Source organism: Rutilus rutilus (assembly GCF_951802725.1).
Source record: "Rutilus rutilus genome assembly, chromosome: 18".
NCBI classification, from domain to species: domain Eukaryota; kingdom Metazoa; phylum Chordata; class Actinopteri; order Cypriniformes; family Leuciscidae; genus Rutilus; species Rutilus rutilus.
This window is the reverse complement of record NC_140231.1, coordinates 21,061,485-21,088,937: the sequence shown is the minus strand read 5'-3', so window position 1 is coordinate 21,088,937 and position 27,453 is coordinate 21,061,485. Positions and strand designations below refer to the sequence as shown.

Genomic DNA, 27,453 nt, shown 5'->3' with positions numbered 1-27,453 from the left:
GTTCTTGTTTAACAGGATGAAGTTAAAAATGAACGTGTAGCTATAGCCTAATACTCGTCTTGCTGATTCAATTAAAAAACAACCGTAGGCCTATATGGTGTTGTCCGATTCGTGTAATGAATCGCTCAAATCCTACAAGGAATTACCGAAATTACTTCAGTGAATCTGTCAAATCCAGTACTGAATTAACGAATGACCAGAACAGCAAAACAATATTTTCCGTCAGTTTCATAGTTGGGACTGTGGGACACTCTATAAAGGCTGTTCAAAGTATTCTAACTGAAGTAGGCATAGCCTAAATATTTTGATATATTATCGTGAATGTTTCATTGGTTATTGGTTTTGGAAGAAACTTGCAAACTGGTTGTTCGTAGCCTAACAACGTAGTAATAGTTTTTTTTTTTTTTTTACAAAATTTTTTTATATATATTTTTCACAATATTATTGTCAGAGGAGGCTACCATCTGCCAAAAAAAAAAGGGAAAAGAAAAAAAGGAAACTCTTTCAAGTGATATTACCCTGTGAATATATCCTTGCGAATTACATCGCCGTAAAAAAAGCAGCATACCACCTTTGGAGGCGGGATGTCGTTTTTGTAACCGAGACGCCCATCATTCAAAATGCAAACCAATGAGAAAGAGGGAGAGAGCGCTGGAACTGTACCGTCTCTCTCTTTCTCTCTTTCGGTGACAGCATGGCTCATGCACCCTGACCAACTTAGCTGCCTGGAAGATTACTGTTGTGGACTATATCCTACCACTGAATCTTGAATGCGCTAAAACCTTTGTGCATTTCGTCCAGGAAGGTAGTTTGGTTTCCTAAACTGAAGACAGCGCGTCAGGACAGCATCTATACAAATTCAGTTGGTAAACGTCAAGGTTTACAAACAGAGCTCGGGTCTTCATTCACATGTTGGACGATGAGGTGCCAGTGGACATACGCTGTTGTTTTCATTCACTCCAACTAACTACAGTGACAAACCGCACTTTGGGATGGGAAGTGAACACTCAAAGGACCTGAAATTTGTCTAATTGCTTTCTTTCCTCGTGGAAAACTAACTCGATAAATCGCAAGAAAGGATGTGCTTGAGATGAACGCATTATCAGACTGGACTATTGACAGACAGCGAGCGAATTAACCGGCTTCTTAGTGTTTCTTCTAAAAATGTACATGTAACTGTGACTCTTTGAAGGCTCTGACATTCCTTGCACTGCGGTCGTATAGATCTGTCATTACAATTAAAGAAACATAATTTAAAAAGAACACATTCCGCGTGTGGGATATTCAAGGAAAACTGACGGGTCGCGCAGTTCGTCACGCTGAATCGAAGGAGGCTGCGATTGAAACTTTCAGAAATGCCGCAAGTGGAGATGTTTTATTTAGCGTTTATCAGCTTGTTTATGTCTGTGTTGGGCCTGGATCCGGCGTCTAAGATTGTGGCGGATCGCTTCGCAGTCTACTGGAACCGAACAAACCCAAGGTGAGTTAGTTAATTGTACAGTAAATATAATAAAACGCAGCTTCACTTGTCATTAGAAGCGCCATAGTCCGCAATACCGAGCGAAGTATAGCCTACTGCGGCTGCGAACTGAACAGGCTCGTCAACCCGCCAGGAACGCTTGAATAAGTTTCATGAATGATACAGCAGTCACAAAAAAACACATATTGTTAGCGCAAAGTTCTTTAAAAATACACGCGTGCACATCTCGCGCGCGATAGGCACTGACAGCGTTATTTTACAGTAATTTGGAAAAATGATATGAAGTTACAAGCGCGGCAAAAAAACGGCGCTAGGAATTGCCAAAATAATCGAGACGCGAATAGTTATGAAATTATTTACGTTGTCCGATTTAAGTGCTTTTTAGTTAGTTTAGCAAGCTAGTTATCAAAAGTGTTCTCTAGTATAATAACTAGTGTAAATGGTGTGTGAGTGTGTGTGTGTAGGCATATATATATGTACACACATACACACACACACACACACATATATATATGTATATATATATATATATATATATATATATATAGGCTATATATATATATATAAATCCTATTTTTTGAGTGAAATTTTACCTCATTCTGCGATAACTTTGGACAGGATTTATATGAGAGGGGTTTCTTTCTGCTTTTGAGAGATTGACAGGCAAGCTCTTTCAAAGGAAAAAGTTATGCCGTACCACTAGCTTGTCCTAGACATTGCCCTCTAGAAACATCATTAGAAATAAATATCATGCCTCATTGGTCAGTTGTTCTTTAAAATCCAATTTACCTCTTTGAAATGTGATTTTGCTTGTTATCATAATTCTAAAAGGGCACAATTCTATCAATTCCTATTTCTTTTGAGGCATTTATAAAATGTGTGGCTGAAAATGAGCTAGTAATGGTTTTCAACAAAGGTTTTCTAATAAGGTAATATAACCTTCATGTGCATTGAAGGGTGTTAATGAAAAATAGCATCAGGAGTACTATTCTGACTGAATGTGAGATTGAATAAGTTGGTTTGATGACTGTTAATAGTCTGGGTAGTTTAATTTGAATAATTCATCTCTTAATATATTATTATTCATGTGAGGAATTTGCTTAACAGATTAACATATAATAAATATATTTATATTGAAATTACATCAGGTTCGCTGTGCCCTTCTCTATGCCGCAAGTCTAGAGTTGCCTGAAAGTGCAGTGATTCCAGCTCATCCCCATTCTCGGTTGTCTCTCTTCAGTTGCCATGGGGCTTTCTCTCTGCCCTGCACCCCAGCCCCATGCTGGCTTTACACAATGGGTCAAACCCTGAGAGGCATTTCAGGAGTGGTTGATGCCCAGTTGGGTGCATGCTCATGAGAGAGAAGCGCATGCAGGGGTCACACGTTCAGTGATAACAGCACAAGGCTGCGGTTAACCATCATCGGACAGTATTGAGCTCTGGTCAGGGTGAATTTGAGGGCGAGCCTTGTTTCTATAGCCTGGCAGCAGTGTGTGATTGTGAATATCTGTGTGTGTGTGTGTGTGTGTGTTGGAGGCTCCCTGCCTATGTTTTGTCCGGGCAAAATGAGGCCCCTCTAGCAAATAAATGAGTTAGTTCAAATGAGTATCTCTCATTCACATTCATGTACTCACCCAATGGCCTAATTCAAATCTGGCTGGGCTGTATAATGTAGCAGCACTCTCTGGCAAGACCTCGGGGCCTTAAATGTCACTCATAACCCAAAAACAAGTTACCTCCTGATCAGAATGTGTCTGCACATCGGCCTGATGTTGGACTTCTTCATTTAAACATTGATTTAATCTTTCGGACCCTCGAAAGACCAATTCTTAAGCAGGTTTTAAGATGCTTGATCATTTCATTGTGTTGTTTTAAATATCCTCTCTTAATGTCACTCATTAACATGCCTAAATTACGAACATTAGAGACAGCTGTACAAGAGTCCAACTCAAAGACTTAGATAGCCATGCCATGAAATATTAATTCATTTATAGATTGCCTACATTACAGCTTTAATTGAAGTTCTTAGTAGCTTAATGGCATTCTATAATAATAAGAAACACAACTGTTTATAATTTTTTTTTCCCTGAAAGTGTGCAGGGAGGCTTATCTCTTAAGGCTTATCTCTCGTTATTTTGCAAGCGTAGGAGTTGCACTTTAAAGCAGCGGCGAACATACTGAGTGATTGCTAGTATTTTCACACGAGTGAGTACGGCGGAGTCTATAGAGATTCTTTAGAGGATTTAGGGGGGAATGGCTCCTTTAGTTTTTGGCCTGAGATTTGCAGTGCACCCATTCATATGTAAGCCTCTGTCTTGCTCTACATATGGTGGTCTTACAAGCTTCACTGGGTTTCGGGGGCTCTTTTTTCCCCTCCAATGCGGTCCACGCCGTTTGCAATTACAAATTCAATTCAAGTTGGCAGATTTCCTCTGAAGTTTCCCAGCTCGTTCTCAGATTAGTCATTTCTCGAGACGTGTTCGTTCGCAGGCATTACTGGATTGGCTTGAGATAGAGAGCTTATTGTTTCCTTCCCTATCCTGCGTGTCTGAGAAAGTAGTGTTCTTGTAATCCAGATAAGCAATCTACATTACAAATATATTCATTTGTGACCCTGGATCACAAAACCAGTCACAAGTCGCACGGGTATATTTGCGGCAATAGCCAACAATACATTGTATGGGTCAAAATGATCGATTTTTCTTTTATGCCAAAAATCATTAGGATATGAAGTACAGATCGTGTTCCATGAAGATATTTAGTAAAATTCCTACCGTAAATATATAAAACGTTTATTTTTGTGAGTGAATGCAGCACAGTCGCGAACATAAATGGACAACTTTAAAGGCGATTTTCTCAATGTTTAAATTTTTTTGCACCCTCAGATTTCAGTTGTATCTCAGCCAAACATTGTCCTATCCTAACAAACAATACATCAATGGAAAGCTTATTTATTCAACTTTCAGATTATGTAAATCTCAATTTCAAAATATTGACCCATGTGACTGGTTTTGTGGTCCAATTTGTGCTAGTTCCTGGAATTTTAAACTAAAATAGATCTTGTGTTGAAAACGAAACCTGTTTATTTGTTGTTGATAGTCAGGATCAGTCAGGAATCAGTATTGAATTCCTACCTTAATCTTCTGGCTGTTTGTGTATGTGGTGCCATGGAAGCCGATACCGCTGTCCATCAAAGAGGTCTGTCGAATGGACCTAACAGCTGGGGAGAGGGATTTCAGCATTCTGACGGAGTCCCGTTTTAATCACTGATAATGCCTCTCAAATCTCTCAATAACAGATGTGGCACATTTCCTACAGTTTTTGAAGCCTACTCAGTCAGGTGGTGTAAGTGAGTAGTATGCTCTGCCTCTTTAGACTTGGGTTTTTTGTAACATTTCACACTTAAACACTTTCTAGGTTGTCTTTCTCTGCTAATTTCTTCACTACAGAAATGGGAAATGTCATGGATCTCCTGTAAAGCCCTCTCTTTTTCACCTCTTAACTCTAGCTTGTGCAATATGACCTCAAATGGTTTCCTTTTTGTGCCGGCTCAGTTTTAATCCCCACTTTAAAAACAAAGCCCATGGTTTGTGGTTTGTGGCCAGTTGATATTGTGATAGCTGTTCGGTGGTATTGTGTGGGGTTCAGTTTGTATTGTTCTGTGTGTTTACCCTCCTTTTCCCATGCTGGCACATCTAGCCTCCTGCTGCTTGGTTCCGCTTGGATTTCAAATGGGGGGTGAAAAAATCATGTCCAAATATTGACTGGTCTGAAGACCTCGGTCTTCTCTCAGCTCACGTGAAAGGGTGCCATTGTTCCTGTCTTAGTGGATCTTTTCCAGAGTTTCAAGTATTTAGGCTCTTACATGCAGGAAGTGCATACAGCAGGGCTTGTAGAAGGAAATATAGAGCGACTAAAGAATGGAAAGAGTTACAGATGGGAACCGCAGGCCTCTTGGTTTGAGTCCCACAATCGCGCCCCATCCTGATTAACCCTCCAGGGCTGTGTGGCAGTGTGCTGGTGCTCTCAAAAGATTTGGGCTATCAGAAGACTCACTCCAGCAGAGAGAAAGTTCTCCTGCAGGGTAACTAGAACATCCTGCTGTTTGATGACCCCTAACACACCGAGAGGCGCCTGACCCCCTTCTTTCTTCGCTCAGCTCTTGCGTTCCGCTAATAAACTGTCATGATTGCGTCTCTGAGAGAATTCAGGGAGTGTCTCTTTTTAAATTAAAGTTAACCGTTCTTTCTTTTTTTTTACAAATTCACGCTTGAGTCATCACAGCGATCGCTCATCCTCTCTGAACTTTTTGATGATAACTGATGCATTTCGGGTCTCTCTGTTTGCTTGAGGTAAGCTCCTCATACTCTGTGAGCTTTTAAACTGTGAGTGGTGAAATGTCTTTGCTGGGGTCTTTGAAGGCCTGGCTGAAGGTATTAACAGAGAGGCACTAAAGGGCTTAGGAGGTCATCGGCCCATTGTGTAAAGATACAAAACACTTCCTCTGAACCCCTTCACCCTTCTATGTCTCCCTCGGAGAGCCACGACCTCAACAACCATTCATATTAATCAGCTTCAGACCTTAATGACCTGATAAAGCTCCTGAAAGGATCCTAAAGTTTACTAAGCCCCCTTGATAAGAATTGGAGGAAAATGTAGCATGCGGTAATGACTACTTTGCGCATTCTTTCGCAGCGAAAGCGCAGAGCGGTTTGCTCTTTGTGCCCTTCATTACGGCACATTTAATCGCAATGAGAAATAATGAAGGAAGCATTTGTTCGACAGGCTAAGCTAATAAAAATGGACTGACTTGGCAGGAGTTAGCATGAAAGGAAAACAAGAAAGAACAAGAAACAGAGAGATAGGATGAGAGAGAACGCTTCCTAGCTTGAAAAACGTGTCTCGCAGATTTGAACTTGGTCTGTAACCTTAAAACTGCTTTCACCTGCACAAATGAGGGACTTTTGGATGAAGAATACCTTAATCTTTCTTTCTCATCCAGAAGGAACCTACAGTACAAGGATTATTTGAAGCTGCCTTCTATAAAATATTTCACCCTTTCAAAGCATGGAAAAATTGAATGATGAATATTTTTGTACTGTGGTGAAGGACATAAATCTTTTCAAATTCACTGTTTGACATTAAGCTGCTTTGGCTACATTATTGTGAACATATTGCAATCATAGCTATGGTAGTGCTCCAACAAAATCATCAGATTGTTAATTAAATATTGTAGAGAAAAAGAAATACAATGTGACGTTTTCAATTTACCAAACTTTTTCTGAACGAAAATAAATGATGAAGGAAAATCTCTAAGGATAATGCAGCAATTGATTTTCTTTCTTTTTTTAAATAGTTTATTTCTGGATAAACCCAATAATAAATTACGCAGGAGATGCTTTAATCAGGCTGTTAATTGTTTACAGATATCTTTTGGCTGATGTTTGTGTATGTTGCACATTCATTGGTTCATATTTAGAAATGTGTAGACCCCTCTTTTAATGAAAAATAAAACAAAACGGAAAAAAATTTTTGGGGGGGGATCTGAATGTTCCAGTCACATTCTTGGTTTGAGATTGCGGAACCGTTTATAGTAGATTATCAGTATGTGGTAAGTGGTAAAGCATTTCCATGTCACAAATTTGAGTACTCTCCGAGCATTGGGACCCATAAAACATTAAACGCTGTTTGCGATCTCAGAGTCAAGTCTGGCCAACAAACCTTCACACGCAATGTTGAGAAAATGAGGTCAATGTGACCATCATTGGAATCTTAAGGTCATTTTGCTATATCAGTGTGGATGACTATGCAAATTAATATCTTCTTTTCACTTTGCCACAGATTGTTAGATGCCATTAAATATAATTTTCTGTCTGTTTTAATCATTAAATTACACTTTTGTCACGTTTGTCGTTAGTTAGTTGCCCTTTATTTTTTGTCCATATGAGTAGTCTAGTATTTGTCTTGCAGACTTAGGAGTGTATACGCGGCCATTTTCAAACTTGCTTCCATTTTGTGTTTTGAACGGGACAGCTGCAGATTTGGGTGTATAGGTTCCCATTTTTGGCTGCCTTTTTTTCTTCTTCACTTTCACTTTTTTTTTTATATGTTGCAACTGATTTCCTTCCAAACTCTGTTTAATTTATATCTTGCAGTCAGTCGATGCAAAAGAATGAACTGTTTATTGATTTCTAGCAGTTTCAGTGTGTCGATCCCATTCCAAACTAGTAAAGTATTCCTAAAACATTCGAGTTACACAACACAACCTTAAATGTACACATTTGATTTACTCCACAGAAGCACAGACATAATAAACCAGACTCATGCGACGGCAGCACAACCGTGTCCTCTGTACGCTGGTGCTCTGGCACAGTGGCACTAGTATCACTGGTAGGGGGAACATGCTGGCAGACGGTGGAGTCATAGAGGCATCCACTCCTCTTTTATGTATCTGCTGCGGCCAGGCCTCAGTTATTCTTGTGCATAATTGATGGAAAAGTTAGAATAGCAGAAGTAATGCGATGAGAGGGTGCAGCGAAGCGGCAAGGCGGACAAGCAAACTGCTGGCAGCCGGGAGTGGGATCGCGTGCGTGGGGCAGCAAACATTGCAGGGGATGAGAGGGCAGCTGGAGTAACAGGTCATCACAAAGAAGCAGGACAAAGTGTCAGCCGCTAGTCAATCAAGCACTTCCTATCCCAAGAGTGACCTTCTGGCTAGCAAACACACGCAAGTTATATGCTGGTCAAACTGGGAGCCGTTTGCCCAGTTGACCAAACGTGTGACTTTTTTATTATACTTGATGCACTGCTTGTCGTTTGATTTGTAATGAAATGCCATTTTGAATATGCATATGGGCGTACGCCATTGTTTTGAATCCTTTGAACTCCCATGTGATTCAGTGAAACTGCAGGCATGCTCACGCTGCTCCAGTGACAAGTTGTGTGTCACACCTTGAGCAGTCACTACAAAGAGGTGCTAATGGGTGAACAGCCCTACTTTGTCTAATAGACAATGAGCCACTAACCAGTATCATCCTGTTTCAAAGCAGCCGTGCAACCATTCAGGGGCAGGGAGTCTGCAGGAAATGAAGGTATCTTCCCCTCAGGCTCTCTTTGAATCACTGTGAAGCACTAGTTACTGAAACTAATCATTATTGGTCCTCCCAATTTGATCACTCTATGATCACTAATAAGAACTGACGTGAAGCAAAACACTGAAACTCAGACAGGTGAAAACTGGAAGTGTCACATTTTAATAGGCTGAATAAGTAACATTACATTACTGTTTCAATATGTACTGGAATATATACCAGGAATAAGGATGTGGTCAGCGATCAAAAAAAAAGAATCAGAGTTCTTTCGTCTCTGTCAGCTTTGCTGCTTTTTTTGGTTTGCCAACATTTTGAAGCATGAAGCAGGGAGAATAATCCTAAATGTGATTAAAACATGAGTAAATGCACAGATAAATCTTTTCTTTTTAGGATTAGGATGGGAGCTTTTGTTGGGTTTAGAGCTGTTGTGCTATTTAATAAAATTTGAATGGCTGTTTTTATGGCTACATAAGTAAAAATAAAACTTTTAATAATGATACATACAATGATTACATGAGGCATATTTATGAACATTTTTATTTTTTCAGCGTTTAAAAGCACATTGTTTTTCTGTGTTTCTGTAAAATTTGTCTAGCATTAATTTTTGCTTTGAAAGATGCATATAATTTCTAATAAATCTACATTTTCTATCTATATGTTTTCTAAAAGCAATTCTTTAAAATCAATTTTTCCGGAATACAATGAACTAAAAAATGTATGTTCCAAAGTCATTTATCCATTAAATTAATAACTCTTGATTCACATGCTTCATTAGAAAATAATATCCAAAAAAAAACCCGATACATTTTTCAGGAGGAATTTTGTACAACCACTAGGCATATGAAATACGATCCCATTGTAACTCAAAGGAAACCATCTGTCTTCGACATAAATATTATTGCGATGCCATAAAGGCTTCCGATGGAAACATAAGCACTAAATGTGCTCAGGAAACAAATAAACCATTTTTATGGCTGTACCTATGGCCCTCTGGGCATTTCTGCTCCCGTGAAAAGACACAAAGACAATCCTTCAAATCATCACCCTCTAATATTCTCAAAACTGCACGCAGTAATTTGCAGCAATTTGCTATTTTATTACAGGATAATTACTCATGGTTAATGTATTTTTATTTATTTTTTTACATAGAATTTACAAAGAAACAAGATTTTACATTGTAGATTTTATTAGGTTTGTGATTAGGGTTTTTATGTGTCAAGTATTGTTTATAGATTTTAAAATGTAATACAAGTGTGATCAAATTTATGATACCGTCAACCCAGCCTTTCATGAACAGATTCATATTGTATGATGATTTTTTTTTTCTTTCTTTTTGGAAACAGTTTTTTTTTACGTAAAATATTAACATTGAAGTCAGATAGATTTAGTTGTTTTGTGTTTTGTTGACCAGATGAGAATTTGGTTTAAAAAGAAAGTCTCGGTATCTTGTGACTATTGTTGTGGATATGATGTGGATGGATGTGGGAGTTCAGCTGGTCAGGTCCAGACACGCAATGCACATGGGATGTTCAAGTGCTATTGCCAGTCAAAGATTTTCCATATAGCTTGTGTCAGAAAGTAAGGCTTTTTTATTCACTTGTTTAAAATTCACTTTTTTTACCCTTCAAATTCACATAAATATAATTGAGTTATTGTACATGCATTCTATTATATCATAAAATACACACTAATTTGTCTTTTAACTATCATTTTTAATAATTAGTTTTATTTTTGTCAATTTGCAACCATAATTTACAGCAAGCTTTTACATGTTATAGTGTCCCTGTTTACTATCGAAAAAACTGGGGCACGGAGCAAAGCAATCGAGGGGAGTGGTTTCTAGAACCCACCAATTGAAACATCAGTACGGGCTCTGCAGATCTGGGGAAACCAATAAGGTTTTGTTGGGTTGAGTATCTCGGGCAGATTAGTGTAGAAGAGTAACTTGGGGTGGCCTGAATGAATGCAGAACATGTTCATTCTCTCAAGTTCACTTTTGGTTCTGGCGATTTGCATGGCAAGCTCACTTAACGATCAATCACCCTTAAAAGCATGTCACAACATTTCATAAGTGGGGAGAACAGCCACTACCGTCAAATTTACAACATTTAATTGTTGGCCCGGCACTGGCCCCTGCCAGCAGAGAGCAGAGAGTGAATCATAAGTTATGTTCTCATATTAGCGTTTGTATAATTCAGATGCTCTACGGGACACCTGAAGTTTGCTAGGAGAGATCCGGTGTGAAAGTGAGAAGGTTACGGGATGCATGGGCCCCCTTAGCTGCTCCCCTCTCCCTTCTCTTCCTCCGTCGCCAGTTGTCTGCCACGTCCATAGACTCTGTCTTAAGGGCTGATATCAGATACGGTGGGGATGAAATGGCTTACGCTGGGCTGTAGCCTGGGCTCAACCGAGTTCTCACCCCTTTTTATTGTCCGCCTTAACTCTGATGTCATTTCCATCCCCTCTGGCGACCCTGTCGAACTGATAATATCTTTTGTCGGCAAGTCCCTTGTAGGAATAATCCCAATATGCATACCAGCCTTTGAAAGCAAGGAATATGTGTTATATGGGTGTTAGGATACGAGCACGCAGACACTTTTAGCTTTCCCACTGGGGGAATGAATCTCTGTTTGCCTCTGTCTCATCCCTTATGTCTTATAATGACTTTGTGTTTTCTCTTTTCTGCGTTTGATTATTTTGCCTATCTCCCCACTCCCTGCCCGGGTGCGATATCTCGTGGTGGCCATTGAATTCGCCATATGGAGTCGGTACGGCAGAGCCTATCTCAGTCCAGATGCTTTTCAGATGATTGTGTTGCACCGTGCGATTTTATTGTGAAACTCCGCTCTCGCCCAGACAGAAACACTAATTTCATTTGGTGCGCGCAGGATGAAGACGTGCTTTTGAAGACAGACCCCAATGCGGTCGTGCTTATCTGGAACAGCACGTCCTGCCACATTTGCACCCTTTTAATCTGACATCCTGGACGCTGGGTTTTGTACTCGGGGTGTGAACATTATTTAATGATGCTGAAATGTGATAATTTGTACAAAATGGCAGTTCATAATGTTATCGCGTCACATTGAAAGGCAAAATGAGAATGTTACATTCGTCGTCTCATTTTTCACAGCCCTTTTGTTGTGGTGCAGAATTACGTTCAATTAAGGCAGAATTGTTGAAGCCGGTGTGGGAGTTCAGTGGGTTTAATTGTTTCTGGTTTTCTCACTGAGACAAAGAAAATTGCGATTGTGAGGCCAAATAAAAAGGTTTATACTGACCTCATGGCACACAGTTTGATGTCAAAGCCAGAAAGGTCGAAACCACATGGCTGCGGCTTCCAACGCTCTCTTGACTTCAGTCCATTAGCATCTCCAGCCAATTGGGTTCCAGGCTGAGCTAATCACCACTCTGAGATGTTTATGATGCATTTAGGATGTTTTATCTCTCGAATAAAAGTGTTTGATAAGTGTTTAAAAAGACAACCAAGGGTAATCACTCAGGCCATTTCACAGACTCTCACGCTTCAGAAATAAGTCCTGCTGCAAAGATCAAAGTCACCTAAAAGTTTTTTCGTTCTTAAACATCTGTTAAATTATGATTCACAGAAGAAAAAAAAAATTGGATTTGCTCAGATTTGCTCCTCTGAATGTTCTCTCCAAATCTTGCAGTTGCACATTTGGTCAGATTGTTAAATAGTGTTTTTGTTCGTTTTATTCCGAGTGTGTTTGTGTTCAGTCATTTAGGTCATTATTCAGCTCTGTTGGGTTGCGGCTGCACTCAAATAACCCTTGATGGCAGAGATATTTGCTGTGTCAAGGATAAATACGTTTACTGTTCAGGACTCACTAAGGGCAAAACAAATATGTATATATATACCTCAAGACAATATCACCTTTCAGACCAAGTAACAGATTTACTAACATAAAATAAATATATCTATGTATCCATTTATCTATATTTATATATTTTATATCATGCAGACTGAATAGATTCTGGTGCAGAAAAATATTTCACCCAGAAATTGCTAGTCAATTTCACAAACAATTACAAAGAATCAGAAAGTAAATATGGTAGGTCATTTGCGGGGGAATTTTTACTTTACAAATTACAGACATGGCCGATTCGCACGGGATTAGGATCAAAGACAACCTCCGCAATTATTACAAATGACTAGAGGTCGCCAGATATTACTTAGATAATACTTATCCCATGCGAATAGGGCTAAAGACATTAAATTAAATGTGACAATTCACAGTAAAAACTGAAATAGTATTTTCTTGTAAAACATACTCCAATAATCTTTTATTTAAAATATATATTTTTTTACAGTGTATTTTTTATTTCTTATCTTAATGCCATTGGTGGCTGAGACTGAGGTACCACAGTTTGAATGTAGTTGAAATTACTGTTGGAAAAAAACAATAGGAATCAGTTAAAATGACATTTCTATTCTTTTAGAAGAAAATCAAATTTGAATATAATATATCAAATGAATGTATAAAATGGTGGCTTTTAATGAAAAGAATGCCCGTCAGGGTGGGGAAAACCAACTGAAAAGTACCTGGAAATGTTGTCCACACCAAGATTGATGGGCCTGTGGCACATCAAGTTCAAGCCAACACACCCTGAGTCATTTTAATTCCAAATCAAATGTGTAATCACAGCAAAAACCTCTGTGGTTTTCTGTGTTCCAAACAAACCAGTGGAAATGAACTGCAGCACGGAGAGCAGGCCGGAGTTGAAGAAAGCGACATTCAAAAGAAAGGCTTCCCAGAATTCTCCAATTAGACCGATGATATAATTACACTGAGGAGCCCACTTTCTTTCAGGTGCTAATTGAATTGGTGTGTTTGCCAAAAAAATACTCCCATTCTAGCGGAGAGAGAGAGAAACTGCTTGGGCACATTCTTTCGTTAAGCCCAGGGGCGTTTTTTACAGGGCGTGAGGATGGTGTTTTCAGAGAAGATATGTGAAAGCGCTAGTATCTGTGCTGGTATTTGAATCATATGTTGTGTTCTCCCAGGGCCCGTCTGATGAGCAACCTGTGGCCTGCCGCAAACATTAGGTATAAATAGCACTTAAGAAAACCAGATTTGATTAAAGGGCGTGTGGTCTTGAGCTATTGATTTTCTCAGCTAACTGTGCACTTAAATGAGAAAGGATACATCAGTAAATAGTTGTGAATGGTTTGACATGAATATGTATTATGTTATATATATATATATATATATATATATGTGTATGTTATGTATGTATGTATATGTATATATATATGTATATATATATATATGTGTATATATATATATATATATATATATATATATGTATATATATATTATACATGTATATATAATCATATACATAATTACATATATAAATATCTGTAATATAAAATTTAAAAAAGATAATTCAAAGCCATTAGATGAAAGGCTTGAATAGGCAAAATCACTCATAAAGGTGGTACTTAAAGTTTGAATTGCTTAGATGGTTGAAAAAAAAAGAGTAAGAGTCAGGGGTCATAATTAATTAATTAACTTTTTTATTCTTTTTTATAATGATTACAAAATGAAAGGGATTATTGAGAAAGTTTTTAAAAAGTCTCACAGGAAAAGTTTTAGAATTTCTCTCAAATATTAGTTTGAAATATTAAGTTGAAAATGCTGGAAGAGCTTGTTTATTGTACTTTTTAGCTGTTTTGCTTGCCATGAAGATTTTATTTTGGTGCTGACTAGGCCTATTACAGTCATGAATTTTGTATAATATATTAAAATGTAGTGATATATGTAAATGTATGATGAAACACAAGCCTTCATTTCGTATACAAACCTTCGACGATCTTTGTGTACTTTCTAACAGTATTTTTTAAACTCTTCATTCTTCACTCCCTGCCAGATTATATTCTCCCTACCATAGTTGATGGCATTTTTTTAAGTGCTTAAATCTCCATTATTTGAATGGCAATATGTAAATGAAATTTAAACTGCACAATTATTGCGGTTATCTCAAATTAGTGTGATTAGATTAAATAAACATGATCATATGATTAATCAATAATCATGACAGGCATAAGTGCCAACATGGTGTCAAATTTTAATAATAATAATAATTCACAGAAAAAAACTGCTGTAAGTTGACAGGCCAAGTGAATCAGTTTACCTGACAATTTGGATTAGTTTGCATAGTTATAAAATACCACATACTGGCTGTTTAACACACCAACATTTTGTAGCTATCCCGAAAGTTGCAATCTCTCTAGAGAGTTTTGGTTCAGTGACTGAGACCATAAACGTGCCTGCCTTGTTTAGCTCTTAACTGAAGACTATTTTTTACTAAATTCTGTTTGGTTATGTCTGAGTGCGTTCGTTTCCAATTGAAATAGATGGTCTGTAGAAGCAGATGAAAGAACTGTTGAACAAAATCTTTGTAAATGAGAAGAGACAAGTAGCGCGTTGGTCCACGCGGTGTGCGGAGCAAGGTGTCTAATTGTGTCTGACACCTCTCTCATTGGCACAAGTAGGAGGTTTCAGCACATCAGCAGGATCTTAGCAGGAGCCGAACTCTCACATGACTTGGAGAAGCTTATTGTTTTATATTCTCGATGATGTTATACTATACATACTCGGTTTTTGGATTGATGTCAGCACCTGGTAATTTAGGACTTTTCTTCCATTAATAGTGTAAATATGCAGTGCACTGTTTGCATTGTCTGATGTGGACAAATAAACGCAAATGTGAGTCAAAGTCATTGGAATCTCAGGCCAGAATGGCGGCTCCGCCTAGTGTGTGTTTGTTTGTGTGTGTGTCTTTTCCCGCTGAGCAAGCAGCGCAGGCTGTTTCTCACAGATGGAGGAAACTACACACCGAGAGTGTGACTATCAGCACCATCACAGGGACTTTTCCTCTCTTCATGTTGTGCTCCTTCTCACCCTAGCCACTGAGGGGGCCACAGCGAATCAAACGCCCCATGAAAGCTGAGTCGAAGGTTATCTGGTGGTGTAGACACATGATAGTTTGGCAGCCTGTCTTTTAAAGCTGACTCTTTGAAATTCACAGTCAGCATTAATCATTCTGTCCTATCTATTTGTTCAGCTTATCTACTGATCTACAGTTTTGACTAACAAGGCAAAAGACTTAAGGCCGGGGTATACAACATTTTCAGCGTTCCGGTCCATCTCGCTCACACTTGAGCGTGCAAGCCTTTCAAAATATACTCCTTTGGAGCGTGGAAAGACGCGTTCGGCGTGTGCGCACTGTCTAGTGGACTTTGTTTTCAAGCGCTCAAGTCACTCGCACATGCGCTGTTGTACACGCGGACACAAAAATTGTGCTTTACTTGACAGTGTGTGTGGAAATTACATCACACGGACAGTGCACAGACTGTCATGGACACGGATGGCCAAAGAGTACTTTGGGCTTTAAAAGTTTCAATCTATGTATTACATGGCAAGTTTGGGCAAGATTCAGAATTGAAGAAATGGCCCTCTTCAATTTATGAGTGTGAATTTGAATTGAAATAACCACATTCCACAGAAAGTTCTATCTATGTATCTATCTATCTACCTATCCATCTGTCTGTCTGTCTGTCCGTCTTCAAAACTTTCAAACAAGCCAGGCCGTTCCATTCAATCTGTTTCTTTGTTATAAAATTGTTATATGTATGCAACTGTATGTACCTAGAAAGACCATTGGTGATGTTTGGTGATGGCCTGTACAGAAAAACACTGGGCAGCATGCAAGTACTTAGAGTGTACCCAGTGTGACCATTTAGAGTTATACTTTTGACACTGTAATATACCAACATCAGGTCTCTATTAACAAAATGATCCATACTGACCCCAGACGGGCCCTAAGACCGGTCTAGCACAGCACAGTCCACTCACAAGACATTTATCTCTGATCAGAACCAGACCTAGACTATTGCAGCTATGACGAGAGAAGATATTACCCCCTTCCCTCAGCAGATTTTTCTGGGAATGAGAGCGGTTTCCAGGCTCTGGTCTGCTGGGCTCGGGCTGATTGAGCTATGCAGCGCAGGCTTCAGTTGTGGCTGCAGATTGTCTGCTGGATGTGCATATAACGGCAGTGATTAACACGGCCTGTCATGGTGCCATGACGTTGCATGGACAGAGAGCTTCTTTTATGGCGCTGTATTTTGCTGAGTGAATCAGGTTATAAAACTGTCTCTGCTAAAGAGCCCTTCTCTCAGATCTCTTTGCAGACTCTCTTTTATGTATGTTGCCCTCTTGGCCGCATACGTTTAAATGTTGTCTATTTTACTGAAGACTAACGCTCTGCCACTGAAAAGAGCATGATTGAAGGACGGATGTAGAGGGCAACCATTCACAAGGAAATATTTATAATTATCAGGGCTGTCAAAGTAGTTAGGTTTAACAATGTCATTTTTAAAATGTTGTTAATGCAGTTATTCATTTTGTTTCATGTGATTTATTTGTTTTTTTGTTTTTTAAAATCGATCGAAACCTTCAGATCTGATTTGGATGGACTGGAGCTGCACCTCACATATACATGATACACACAGTACCAATAGACCATTTATCATTATATGATGATGAAATACATTTGTTTTTGTTTAATTAATTTATAATTATTTATAGTTAAAACATTTAACAAAGGTAAAGTCATTTGCTTTCTTTATATGGTGAATGTTTTAGCATTATTGCAGATTTGCATTGAGTTTTAAATGTTGCAAATATGCTGATTTAACTAAGTAAGGGCTACATACATAAGTAAAAGTTACATGCATAAAAATAAATAATTTATTTAAATTGATTGACAGCCCTAGTTGTTATTTATTAAAGTTTAGGCTACACCTGGGTCAACAGCCAATCAGATTCCTCCTCACTCCAGGCCTTAAAATGATATTATAATGAAACATTTTGAGTTGTGCTTAAATCAGGGAGTGTTGAATGAGTAGTGCATGACCGCATATATAGAAATGCTGTCAGTCAGCCCGTGGATCCTCTTAAATGCAGTTTTTTTCAAACGCACAGGGAATATTCATAGACCCACAGTGGAAAAAGGGACTTCAGGGCAAGCGTGAATCACAAAATAAGCATGATCACCGAACACGTCTATTCGCAGAATCTGTTGTCATGGTCACTGTAAACATGGTAACATATTTGTTGAACTGTGGCGAGGCACTGTTTTGACAGACTCTTTTTCGTTAGGCCGTTCCATTCGTTTTACTGATCCTGGCCGCTGACTTTAACCTTTAAAAGTTCCCCTTAAACATAACTCACCCGAATAAGCTTTACCACAAGCTGAGTGACACGCTAAATGGACGCCTCTGTGTTCATTGTGCGCGGCCATTCGATCCCAGATTTCCTGTGGGAATTACACAAACATTTTACAACAAAAAGGATAGAATTCCTCTCGCTTTAAAAAATGAGTTGGTGTGCATGCCATTGTGGTCTTGGTGAGTATTGTGAGCCGACCGGTTTCTTTCTTTACATTTCATGCTGAATGTAGTGAATCGCCTATTAAACCTTGAGGTGCCCACGACATGAAAGGCCTCATTGTGACACCAAAGAAATCCTTGTGACACCTAATCACAAAATAAAGAGAAGAAAAAACCCTGGCACCTCACACCAATCTCCCCGGGTTATCTTGAGCGAGCGTGACCTTTGTGACATTGATAGGATTTCACACACACAGAAACGCGGCAATACTGACCTAAGCAGACGCGCACACATCCACACAGACGCCTTTCATATGTCTGCGCCTCTGTGGTTTTGTATGTGTGGGACTGAGCTCTTTGAAGCTGTGAGGATCATCAGGGCAGACGTCTCCGTGGTGATGTGCTCTCCTGGCTGTTTCTGGAAATAAAGCTCCGGAATGACCTTAGGATTGGGGCTCCACCAGAAAAAATAGACTTAAAAACATTTTATAATATTTTATACAGCATGTAACTCCCTGAAAAAAGCATCTATTTTGCGTTTGATGGCTACTGTGCTTAATAAAATTTGATGGGGCATTAAAAGTATTGCATGGCAGGTTATTAATGCTCTGCCATTGGCTGGATGGTGCTGGAATCAGCCTGGATTTTTCCCAGCCATTCAATCCAACTGACATTAGCCTCTAAAGTGAGGCCAAACATGTGCTTTCCCTTAACGCTGGCCTGAAGATAACCTCCTGCGCCTCGCACTCAGACGTTCCTATTTTTCCACAAGCTGTAAATAAAATAAACATTTCTTTCTCTTCTATATGTAAAGATATGGCGTGTCCGTGTGCGTGAATGGTCGGATGAATGAGGTGTGTCCGTCCTCAGCTTTAAATCTGTCAGATCTGAAAGCGTTTAGAGGAAGTCTGCATAAGCTGGTCATTGTAACTCAACCCTCACCTCATCATCAGCGCAGGTGGAGTTCGGTGCAAACCTCAGCCCTATCAAACCCCCATCTCACTCCCACACCGAAATAAGGGTCATCTATCTCTCCTTTAGGGCCAATGAAATGGCTTGTGGCTTACTGAGTGATGTCACGGTAATGTGTTTTCTTGATATTTAAAGAATTAAAGGGATAGTTCATCCAAAAAGTATGTCATAAATCTGTCATTTACTCACCCTCATGTAGTTCTAAACCTGCATGACTGACTCTCTTCTGTGGAACACTCTTTTGAAGAATTTTTCTGTTAGTGTTTTTGTCCATATACAATCTTAAAAAGAAAGTTTCCAGAAAGGGGGTTTTGCAGCGTTGCCAAAGTAGAAACCTTTTGGATTCCCCAAAGAACATTTGTCAGTGACCAGTTCTTAAACATTTTTTTATTTTAGTGTGAAGAACATTTTAATAATCCAAAGAACATTTTCCAGTGACCAGTTCTTAAACATTTTTTTATTTTAGTGTGAAGAACATTTTAATAATCCAAAGAACATTTTGTGCAATTGAAAGGTTCAATGGGTGTTAAGGCTGTGACACACCAAGCCCACGTCAAAGGACTAGCAATGATGAAAGCCGACTGTGTTGTCGCCTTGCATCAGCTGCGTCTGCGTCCAACCCTCCAAAAGTGCATTCAGCTGTTTTTAAACTGTCTTGCACACCTGTGGGTCCTGAAACCCTAAGTATGACAGCCATACTATATAATCCAAAACACCTGGATGGGTTTTTGTTTAAGTAAAACATGTGGGTTATCACAATCATGTGCCCTGCTGGCAAAGCAGGCGCTGTTTTTATGCATCAGAGGGATCTCATATGGATCAGTAGTTCAGTAGTTTCGAATTGAACATGATGCAGTGTCATACCGAACTCTCCGGCTCTCATTGTCACTTGAGAGGTGATGTCACAGGAAACTGGACTGTCTGACACTTTGACCTTTCCTATTGAAATCTACCAGGTCTCAAATGTCACTAATCATAACATGACAATTGAGAGTACAGTCCTCCAGCGCTCACGGTGTGAATGTCAGACACACCGTCTTACCACTCGCGATTCTGTCGAGGGAAGAAAGACTAAGCCTTTGCTCTTCATCAAAAAAAGGAAAGGATCAGGTACATGGTTGTGGTTCAGACTACTTATTCTTCCCTTGATCCTTTTGAACAGACAGTTGTTCTTATTCCAGCCTTGTGGGTAGATAATTAGTATGTACACCACATCGCCTGTTTCTTCAAGAAATTCCAGGACTCTTTTTAGTTTTATTTTTGCGCTATTGTCCGCAGTGTGAGAACTTTGGGTTATCAGCATTATCAACATTCCTGTCCTTTTTTGTCTCTCTTTCTTATTTGCATGATGTGTCTGCTTCTGAAAATTCTAATTTATAGCTTGATGGCTGAGGCCTTTGCCAGCATTGCCTTAGGTGAGGGGCGGAACCTAGCGCTGTTTGCATTACCTCTTCAGGCTGATGCACAGAAACTGGATGAACCAGGATGCTCGCTGGCTCTCTTGAGTCATGTGATGTCATTTAAGTTCCAGCAAAGGCCTGCGGGAGCCGTGCCTCGATAGGATCAGCACTGTGGCTTTGTGTCTTGTTTGCGCCGGAGAGCGTGTCTGTACTCCCACACTCATTTTGCAACTCAGACATCCATAATAATCCCATAAAGACGATTTAAATGCATTGTGTAGCTTAACTATTGTTGTCTGGATGAGAAAAAGCCCCATATCCTCTGTGATGCCCCATATGTTTTTGATGAAAGCATTGTGTGTACGGTTATCTGCTCATAACGGTGGAGAATACAACCCCTTTCTTATACCCCCCCCCTTACTGCAAAGCATCTGGATCAGATACCTCCTTGTTATCTTAGATCTGTGCAATACTCACAAATAAAGTCGTATATCACAGAGATTTGCTTTAAAAACCTTGAACATTGCCAGAGAATTTAGACTGTGAGACTTTTCATTTAGAAATCCGGGCAGAATGAGAGCAAATAAGGACAGAGGATGTTCTACACAATGAGGAGAAAAAAGAAGAGGACCACTGGTCTTTTACAAAAGTTTTGATTTCCTTGTTCAGGCACGTCAGTCTGGGTGCAGATTCGGCAGTGTGTGATTTGTTAGCGCTGTAGATCTCTCTTACAATGGGAAAATTGCCCTTGCGCTACTTGTCCAACAGCACTATAACTTATAACACCTCCTCACCAACCATACACACATGACCATGTTATTCTCTCCTCCACCACCTTAGTCTGCATATTTGAAGGGTTCATCATGGAAAACTGCACTGGGACTATATGAATCACTGAAAACAACCTATTTAGTCATTAGCAGAATATGTAAGTGATAAAGAGTGGAAAGGAAATAGGGGATGAATATTTTTGCCTGCAAAATGTGATTATAATAATAGTAATAATAATTATATTAAATATTATAAATATAACATTCTCAAAGTTCCAGTATTATAATTACATATATATATATTACATATGACAGATATGTAATTTTATAATATAGACAATTTATAGAATTTAATGTTTATAATATTTAAAGTAATTGTACATAAAAATATTTGTTATAATAACATAGTATACTGTATGTAATTGGCAAATATAATGTATTATATTCAATATTAATATTAAATTCTCAAAAGATTCCAATATTATAATAATATATTATAAACAACATATTTGCGTATATATACTGTATTTAAAACTATAAAATTAATATTATATACAAATTATAATTATAATATTTGTAATTAAATTAAGTATTAATAATTATTACCATTGTAACATTTTATTAGTTAAAAAGGGGTGTTTTTGTCTTGAAATGGAAAACCCAGAGTGGAATCGAGTTGGAGCAAAATGATTTCAGAATGCTTTTGAGCTCTCCACTCCGTTACTCCGGTCATCCCTCAGCTGTGACATCATGCTAACATTTAATCATCAAGTGTCCAGAGACATTTCAGGGGAGGCTCTAAAAGTTCATCATCCATTGTCTGCGGACTGGCTCATTTATGATTCAGATTTATTAGCCTTTGACCTGGCGGATGCCTGGATACAATGTCAGGACAGTGTGATGAGTTTAAAGAGGCCCTGATCAATACTGCTCAAGTGCTCTCCATTTAGATAATGGACACAGAGTCATAACTATCCACTCTGGATGAAGTGCCATGGGGTCACAGAGTGATCCTTTGTGCAAGACAGGAAAGGGATTTTCACCCACGCATTGAGGTAGAGCGAGAAGTTGGTTCCTGCGTGAATTCCCGGCTCCCTACAATTTAACGCCATTCTCAATGGTGCTCTGACTGTAATGGGCCATTGAAGTAACGAGGGTGTACATGAGTGTTGTTAATAAGTGGGTCAGTGTTATATTAGGTATTTTTAGTGTTGTCCTTTTTTTTTAAGCAACTGACTGATATAGAAACATCCACATTTTTCTATCAATAGAAAGAATTCATACACAAGCTTGCTGTATTATTTCGGTGAAACAACAGAGCTATTTAACTGCTGCAATTCCCTGTGCTAGACATTACAATGGATATATAATGCAAAAGCATAACCTGATAAACTAATGATTTGTTTTCTCTCTCTTTGTCTCTCTATGTTTCCTCGTTTCGGGTGACTTGTGGAATTTCCTGCTCAGGTAAGAGAAAACACATTCCTTCATGCCTAATGTACTCTGTTGTTATATAATTGCTTGTAAATAATTTTCACCCTAGAAGCACAAGGATAAATGTACATAAATATACAGTATGTTAACATAGGTTGATGCTAAATATATATTTTTTTCTTGTTTTAAGTATAAATGTAACACAATTTTGTGAGGTTTATTGTTAAAACAAGAAACAACAATTTACCAATTGGGTTAGACTTATATATTATTTTAAATAATACCTCAAACAACTATGCTGAAGTACGTTTGTCTTATTTGAAGAATGTTTAGACATTTTTACTGGACAACGACAAAAATATTTGGATTAAAGCTGCATTATGCAGCTTTGCCGACTTCTTCTTTGCCGCCGGCCCAAAGTTGCAAGGGTGGTTTTTCGTCTCACAGGCGCTCGAGGGGTGCGAGAAGACCACCATTCAACCCGAAAACAGTCATATAACCATTCCAATGACTCCGAAGCTGTTCGGTTAAGATAAAAAAGTTACTTAGTTCACCTTTAAGAATAAAAAAAATTTGTGCGCCACCATTTACTCTCTGTCACTCATAATGTATTAGCCCATTTTATCCCTCACAGGTTAAAGTTTCCCCTGTTTAGCAAAGCAGCACTAAAACATGTTTGCCTTTACACAACATCTGTGCCATGTTAGCTCCGTTCAGTAAAACATGTGGAAGCCCTGTAATAAATAAGCAGCCCATGGCCGCACGCTAACAAGCCCAACAACATGCATTAGCTATGCCACGCTCTCTCTGAAAGAATGCCGTGCATCGGGACACCAACAGGCCACAGAAAAGCGGGAAGCAGATGTGCGCCTGCCGGAGGCTCATCTGGCTCCCCTCTCTGAACCTGCGTGATGTGGGAGTTATTGATGGGTAGCCACCGTGCGCCGGCAAGCGGTGTGGTCATTAGCGAGGTATGGTGAGAGAGGCAGAGAGAGAGAAACAGTGGGAGGTTAAATGTGGGAGTGTGTGGGAGAAAAAAACAAGTCTTTCAGGACCATTCATCAAATAGATAGACTGAACTCCCCTCTGGACATGATTTTTAGACAGACTGAGAGAGGGAGTGTGAATAAAAATCATGGGTACATGACATACAGTCTCTGTCTATCAGTCCTCACCTCTCAAGGGATAAGTCCCAAACAGATATTCCTGTGCCTTATGTCAATAGTCAATGGTTTTGTTCCAGGAGTTGGGTTTGTACCATCCTTCATGATTGATGCTCCATCTGTAAGAAACCAAAGGTCTGGCGTGGCTTTATTAAAGGTGCTCGTTTCAGCGCTGCTCTCTGAAGTTTTTTTCTGTTTGTGCTTGTTTGTTTCACGCAGAATTGATTCATTCAGTACATTTTTATAGCTCTGTGGAATTCCTTATAAAAATTCAGTCCTCTCCCTTTGAAAGCACATCGTTGTTTTATTTGGGTTTGTGTCTTATTGAAATTGGAGTTTATTTGCTATTTTGCGGCTTGCGGATTCATCTGCTCTGCTATTTTACCCTCTGTGCACTTTTATAGATCTTTTTTTCTCCGGTTTTTCATATTTTTTTTAATTATCATGTAACTTTTACTTAAATTAAAATGCTGAATTCAAGATAGATCTCTAAGGACCAGCATTAGAGCAACTGTTGGGCCAGCTGCCCTCCCTTGGGCCCATGGAGAGGCCATGAGGAGTTCTTCTCTGCTTAGGTCAGGGTAGGAGGTGTGGAGAGACAAGACTTTGAGCCGAACCATAACCAGGGCTCATCGGTGCCTCCTGCATTCCCACCAGCCCGAGGTGTCCATCTGAAGAGACAAACTGTCAACGCGGAGGGTCCTCTCCTGGGCCGCAGATTAAATTCCCACATTCCAAAGATAAACGTGGCGGTCAGTCCTCAGCGTTGCGGTGGCTCCAGCTCATTTGCAGGTCTGTTAACGAGGCCGTGCTAGTTAAAGCCTAGCTAAAGCGCAGATAAGCGTATCTTCTTTTCATGTGTCATTGACAATATCTGTTTGTGTCTACCTGTCTTGGACAACTTGAAGTCCTCTCATGAAGGAGTGGGTGTTTGGGGCCCTAGCTGCAATTTTTGCAGTTTCCAAAATTAAACAGTTTATATCGAAAGTAATAGTTCACTCAAAAAAATAATAATTATGGTTGTTCTAAATGTTTTTTTTTTTCTTCCATGGAATACAAGAGGAGATTTTATTCAAAACATCCAAGGTGTTCTTTTCCATGTAATGAAACTGAATGGAGCTGTGGTCCAAAAAAACAGTGATCCATATGACTTATTCCAAGTGTTTTGAACTTACACTGGGGTGTCGCAGTATATCGGTATTGATGATAACTGAGATATCAACTATTGATATCATATTCATTCTACATACTATACTAATATTGTTAATAATCCAGCTCCAGTAACTATCTGGTTGATACTCCAACACAGTAGATGGCGGTATTACTGTTACACCTTAATGCTGGTTGCCACCTGTCATCTAATGGAAAAAAGAAAATGACGATGCAGTGTGTAGCTACTACTACTAATAGAAGCTTTACCCAAAACCAAAAACTTGCCAGTGTGTAAAATGTCGTTACACACCCCTTTTATACGCTTTTGTACAGGTTACAACATTGTGGGGTTAAGGCTAACTCAGTGATCGGAGGAGTCTAGCAAACGTTAACAGAGAGTATGTCATTTCATCAGAAGATTGAGTTATGACATTTTGATTAAAAATTACAACGATCAAAGATTAATAACATGCATTTAGCAAATAGACAGGGTGAATTTCCATTTCATGCCAACTTTATGTCACTATTCACAAAAAATCTTCCCCTCCGCCATAGCTTTTAAAACTCATTTGTGTTTGTGCTTGGTTCAAACAATTAAACATGTTAAATCACAATCACCCATAGGGCATTATAGTAAATGTCTCCTGTGGTAAAAACTTAGAGGTTTAGAGCTACATGAGGTTGAGTAAGTGATTTGTATTTTTTTTTTTACTGTTCCTAAAGCTTTCAGGCCTCTGCAGCATTTGATTTTCACAGTGTGCCACAGCGAAACTGCCTGTGCATGATTCATGCAGATAAATGAATGCTATTGTGCTTATTCATTCTTTTGACCTCTCGCACCCTCACATACCTGCATTCATCTTCAATCATTTGTTCGAGGTCCCTCCTAGAGTTGAAATTACGGGAAATTATGAGACGTACATGTCGCAAGCGTGAACACTGAATCACACTGACGTATCACCCTCAAACTTTCAGCCCCAGCATCTATGGCACACTTTGCTTCCTTGTTTTCAGTTTTTTTGCCTGCAGCAATGTGGCATCAGATCTGTTGGTTTAGGAAACATTCACACCTGGAACAGTGCTGTATTGTTCTGCCACACCCGCAAGCAAAAAGAGGCTTCCTCCTCTCCGTCTGGAGTCTGGTCCCACGAGGCCGCAGAGTAGGCCATTGATAAAACGCCTGCTTTTTATCTCTATAAACTCTTGGCTCACACTAGTTGAGCTCATCCCTCTGGCCTGGTCTGACATCTCAGGCTCGGTTAAGACTTTTTAATGGCATCGATTCCTGTTAACTTACGAGCGTATGTGTGGAGCACGGCTTATTAGGCGTGAATGAAGGCAGGGATGTGCTGGGGAATGTGTTTTTGTTTGGAAAGTTGCCTGACACTCATTTGTGAGGCTGTCTAGAGGTGCCTGAGCAGACTTCCCGGTCTCGTATTTCAAGTCCTCTTAGATGAGGAAGATGATAGTGCTGTGAAATGGAGATGATTATGTTTACTCTAAACAATGCCTAACAACATGCACAGGGATTTCCTTTAAAGATAGGAGTCTATGCCATTCTCAGCGTCACATGTGCTGATCTCGCCCATTTTACCAGTGGTATGTTGTTTTTTGGTTGACTTTACAGTGTAAACAATCCTTTAAGCCTTTAAATCTCCATAGAAAAAGAGCCATTTATCTGTACCTGTTGAGTGACAAGTATAGACTCGGAAGAAAGAGTGTACTAAAAAAAGAGTATAAGCACTTTCTATGCATGCCAGGGTGTTTCTTTTAGGCTGCTGTCATTTTGAACATATGTTGACATTTTCAAACCCTTCACAGAACTGGAATTCACTTAATCTCTTTTCATTCCATCTGTTTACATTTGGATTTGTTGAGGAAAATGGCTAAACATGCAGCAATTGTCCTCAGTAAGAGGTGCGTTTGTCTCCCGTTTGACATGTTTGGTCAAAATGGTGTTAAATGGCTCAGCAGGAGTGACTGACAGAAGAAAGACCTGGCAACCCACATATATGCCACATATGCACACTGATGCTCATTAGGCACTGCTGCCCGCTTCTAAAGCAACAGCATCTTCAGAAAGACATGAAAGGAAAGCGAGGGAGAGACTTACAGTATAGACTGGAATCTGGTCATTGGCATAGGTAACTGGATCCTTCAGCATGAGAATTTACTGTAGCTTGAAAATAAAAATAAGAGTAGAAATTTCCGTGTCCCTTAATGTGCCTTACATCTGTTTGACATTTAAAACTTGATACTTAAGATTAAGTTTCCCCCCAAATGCACTTCAGGAATAAATAAAACATTCAGGTTTAACAACTGTATCTTCGTCTTGTTGCCAAGCTTTATTTTGAAAGGCCTGAAGGTCCAAAACCTGAGCAGGAAGTCTTAAATTCAGGGATGTGGAGGAGGAGGAGTTTGTGCAGCCAGATGGTGCTAAATACTGATTAAACCCTGGATCTTTGAACCCTGTAGATCTCTCCAATTAGCCATTGTGTGGACGACAGAGTGAAGTGGAGAGGGCCAGGAGGCCCCCAGTGAGTCCTTAAGCCTGGCTTTGTCACCTGACACTT

At 39.3% G+C, this 27,453-nt stretch overlaps 1 protein-coding gene across 1 annotated transcript in view; it reads left to right on the top strand.

The window, feature by feature from the left end:
- Window positions 1-684: 684 nt before the first annotated feature.
- efna5a (ephrin-A5a) overlaps window positions 685-27,453 on the top strand; it is a 47,729-nt gene continuing 20,960 nt past the window's right edge. The window contains exon 1 of the mRNA XM_084388248.1: window positions 685-1,480. Within this exon, the coding sequence (XP_084244374.1) occupies window positions 1,356-1,480 (125 nt within the window). The 5' untranslated portion in view covers window positions 685-1,355. The remainder of the gene's footprint in view (window positions 1,481-27,453) is intronic.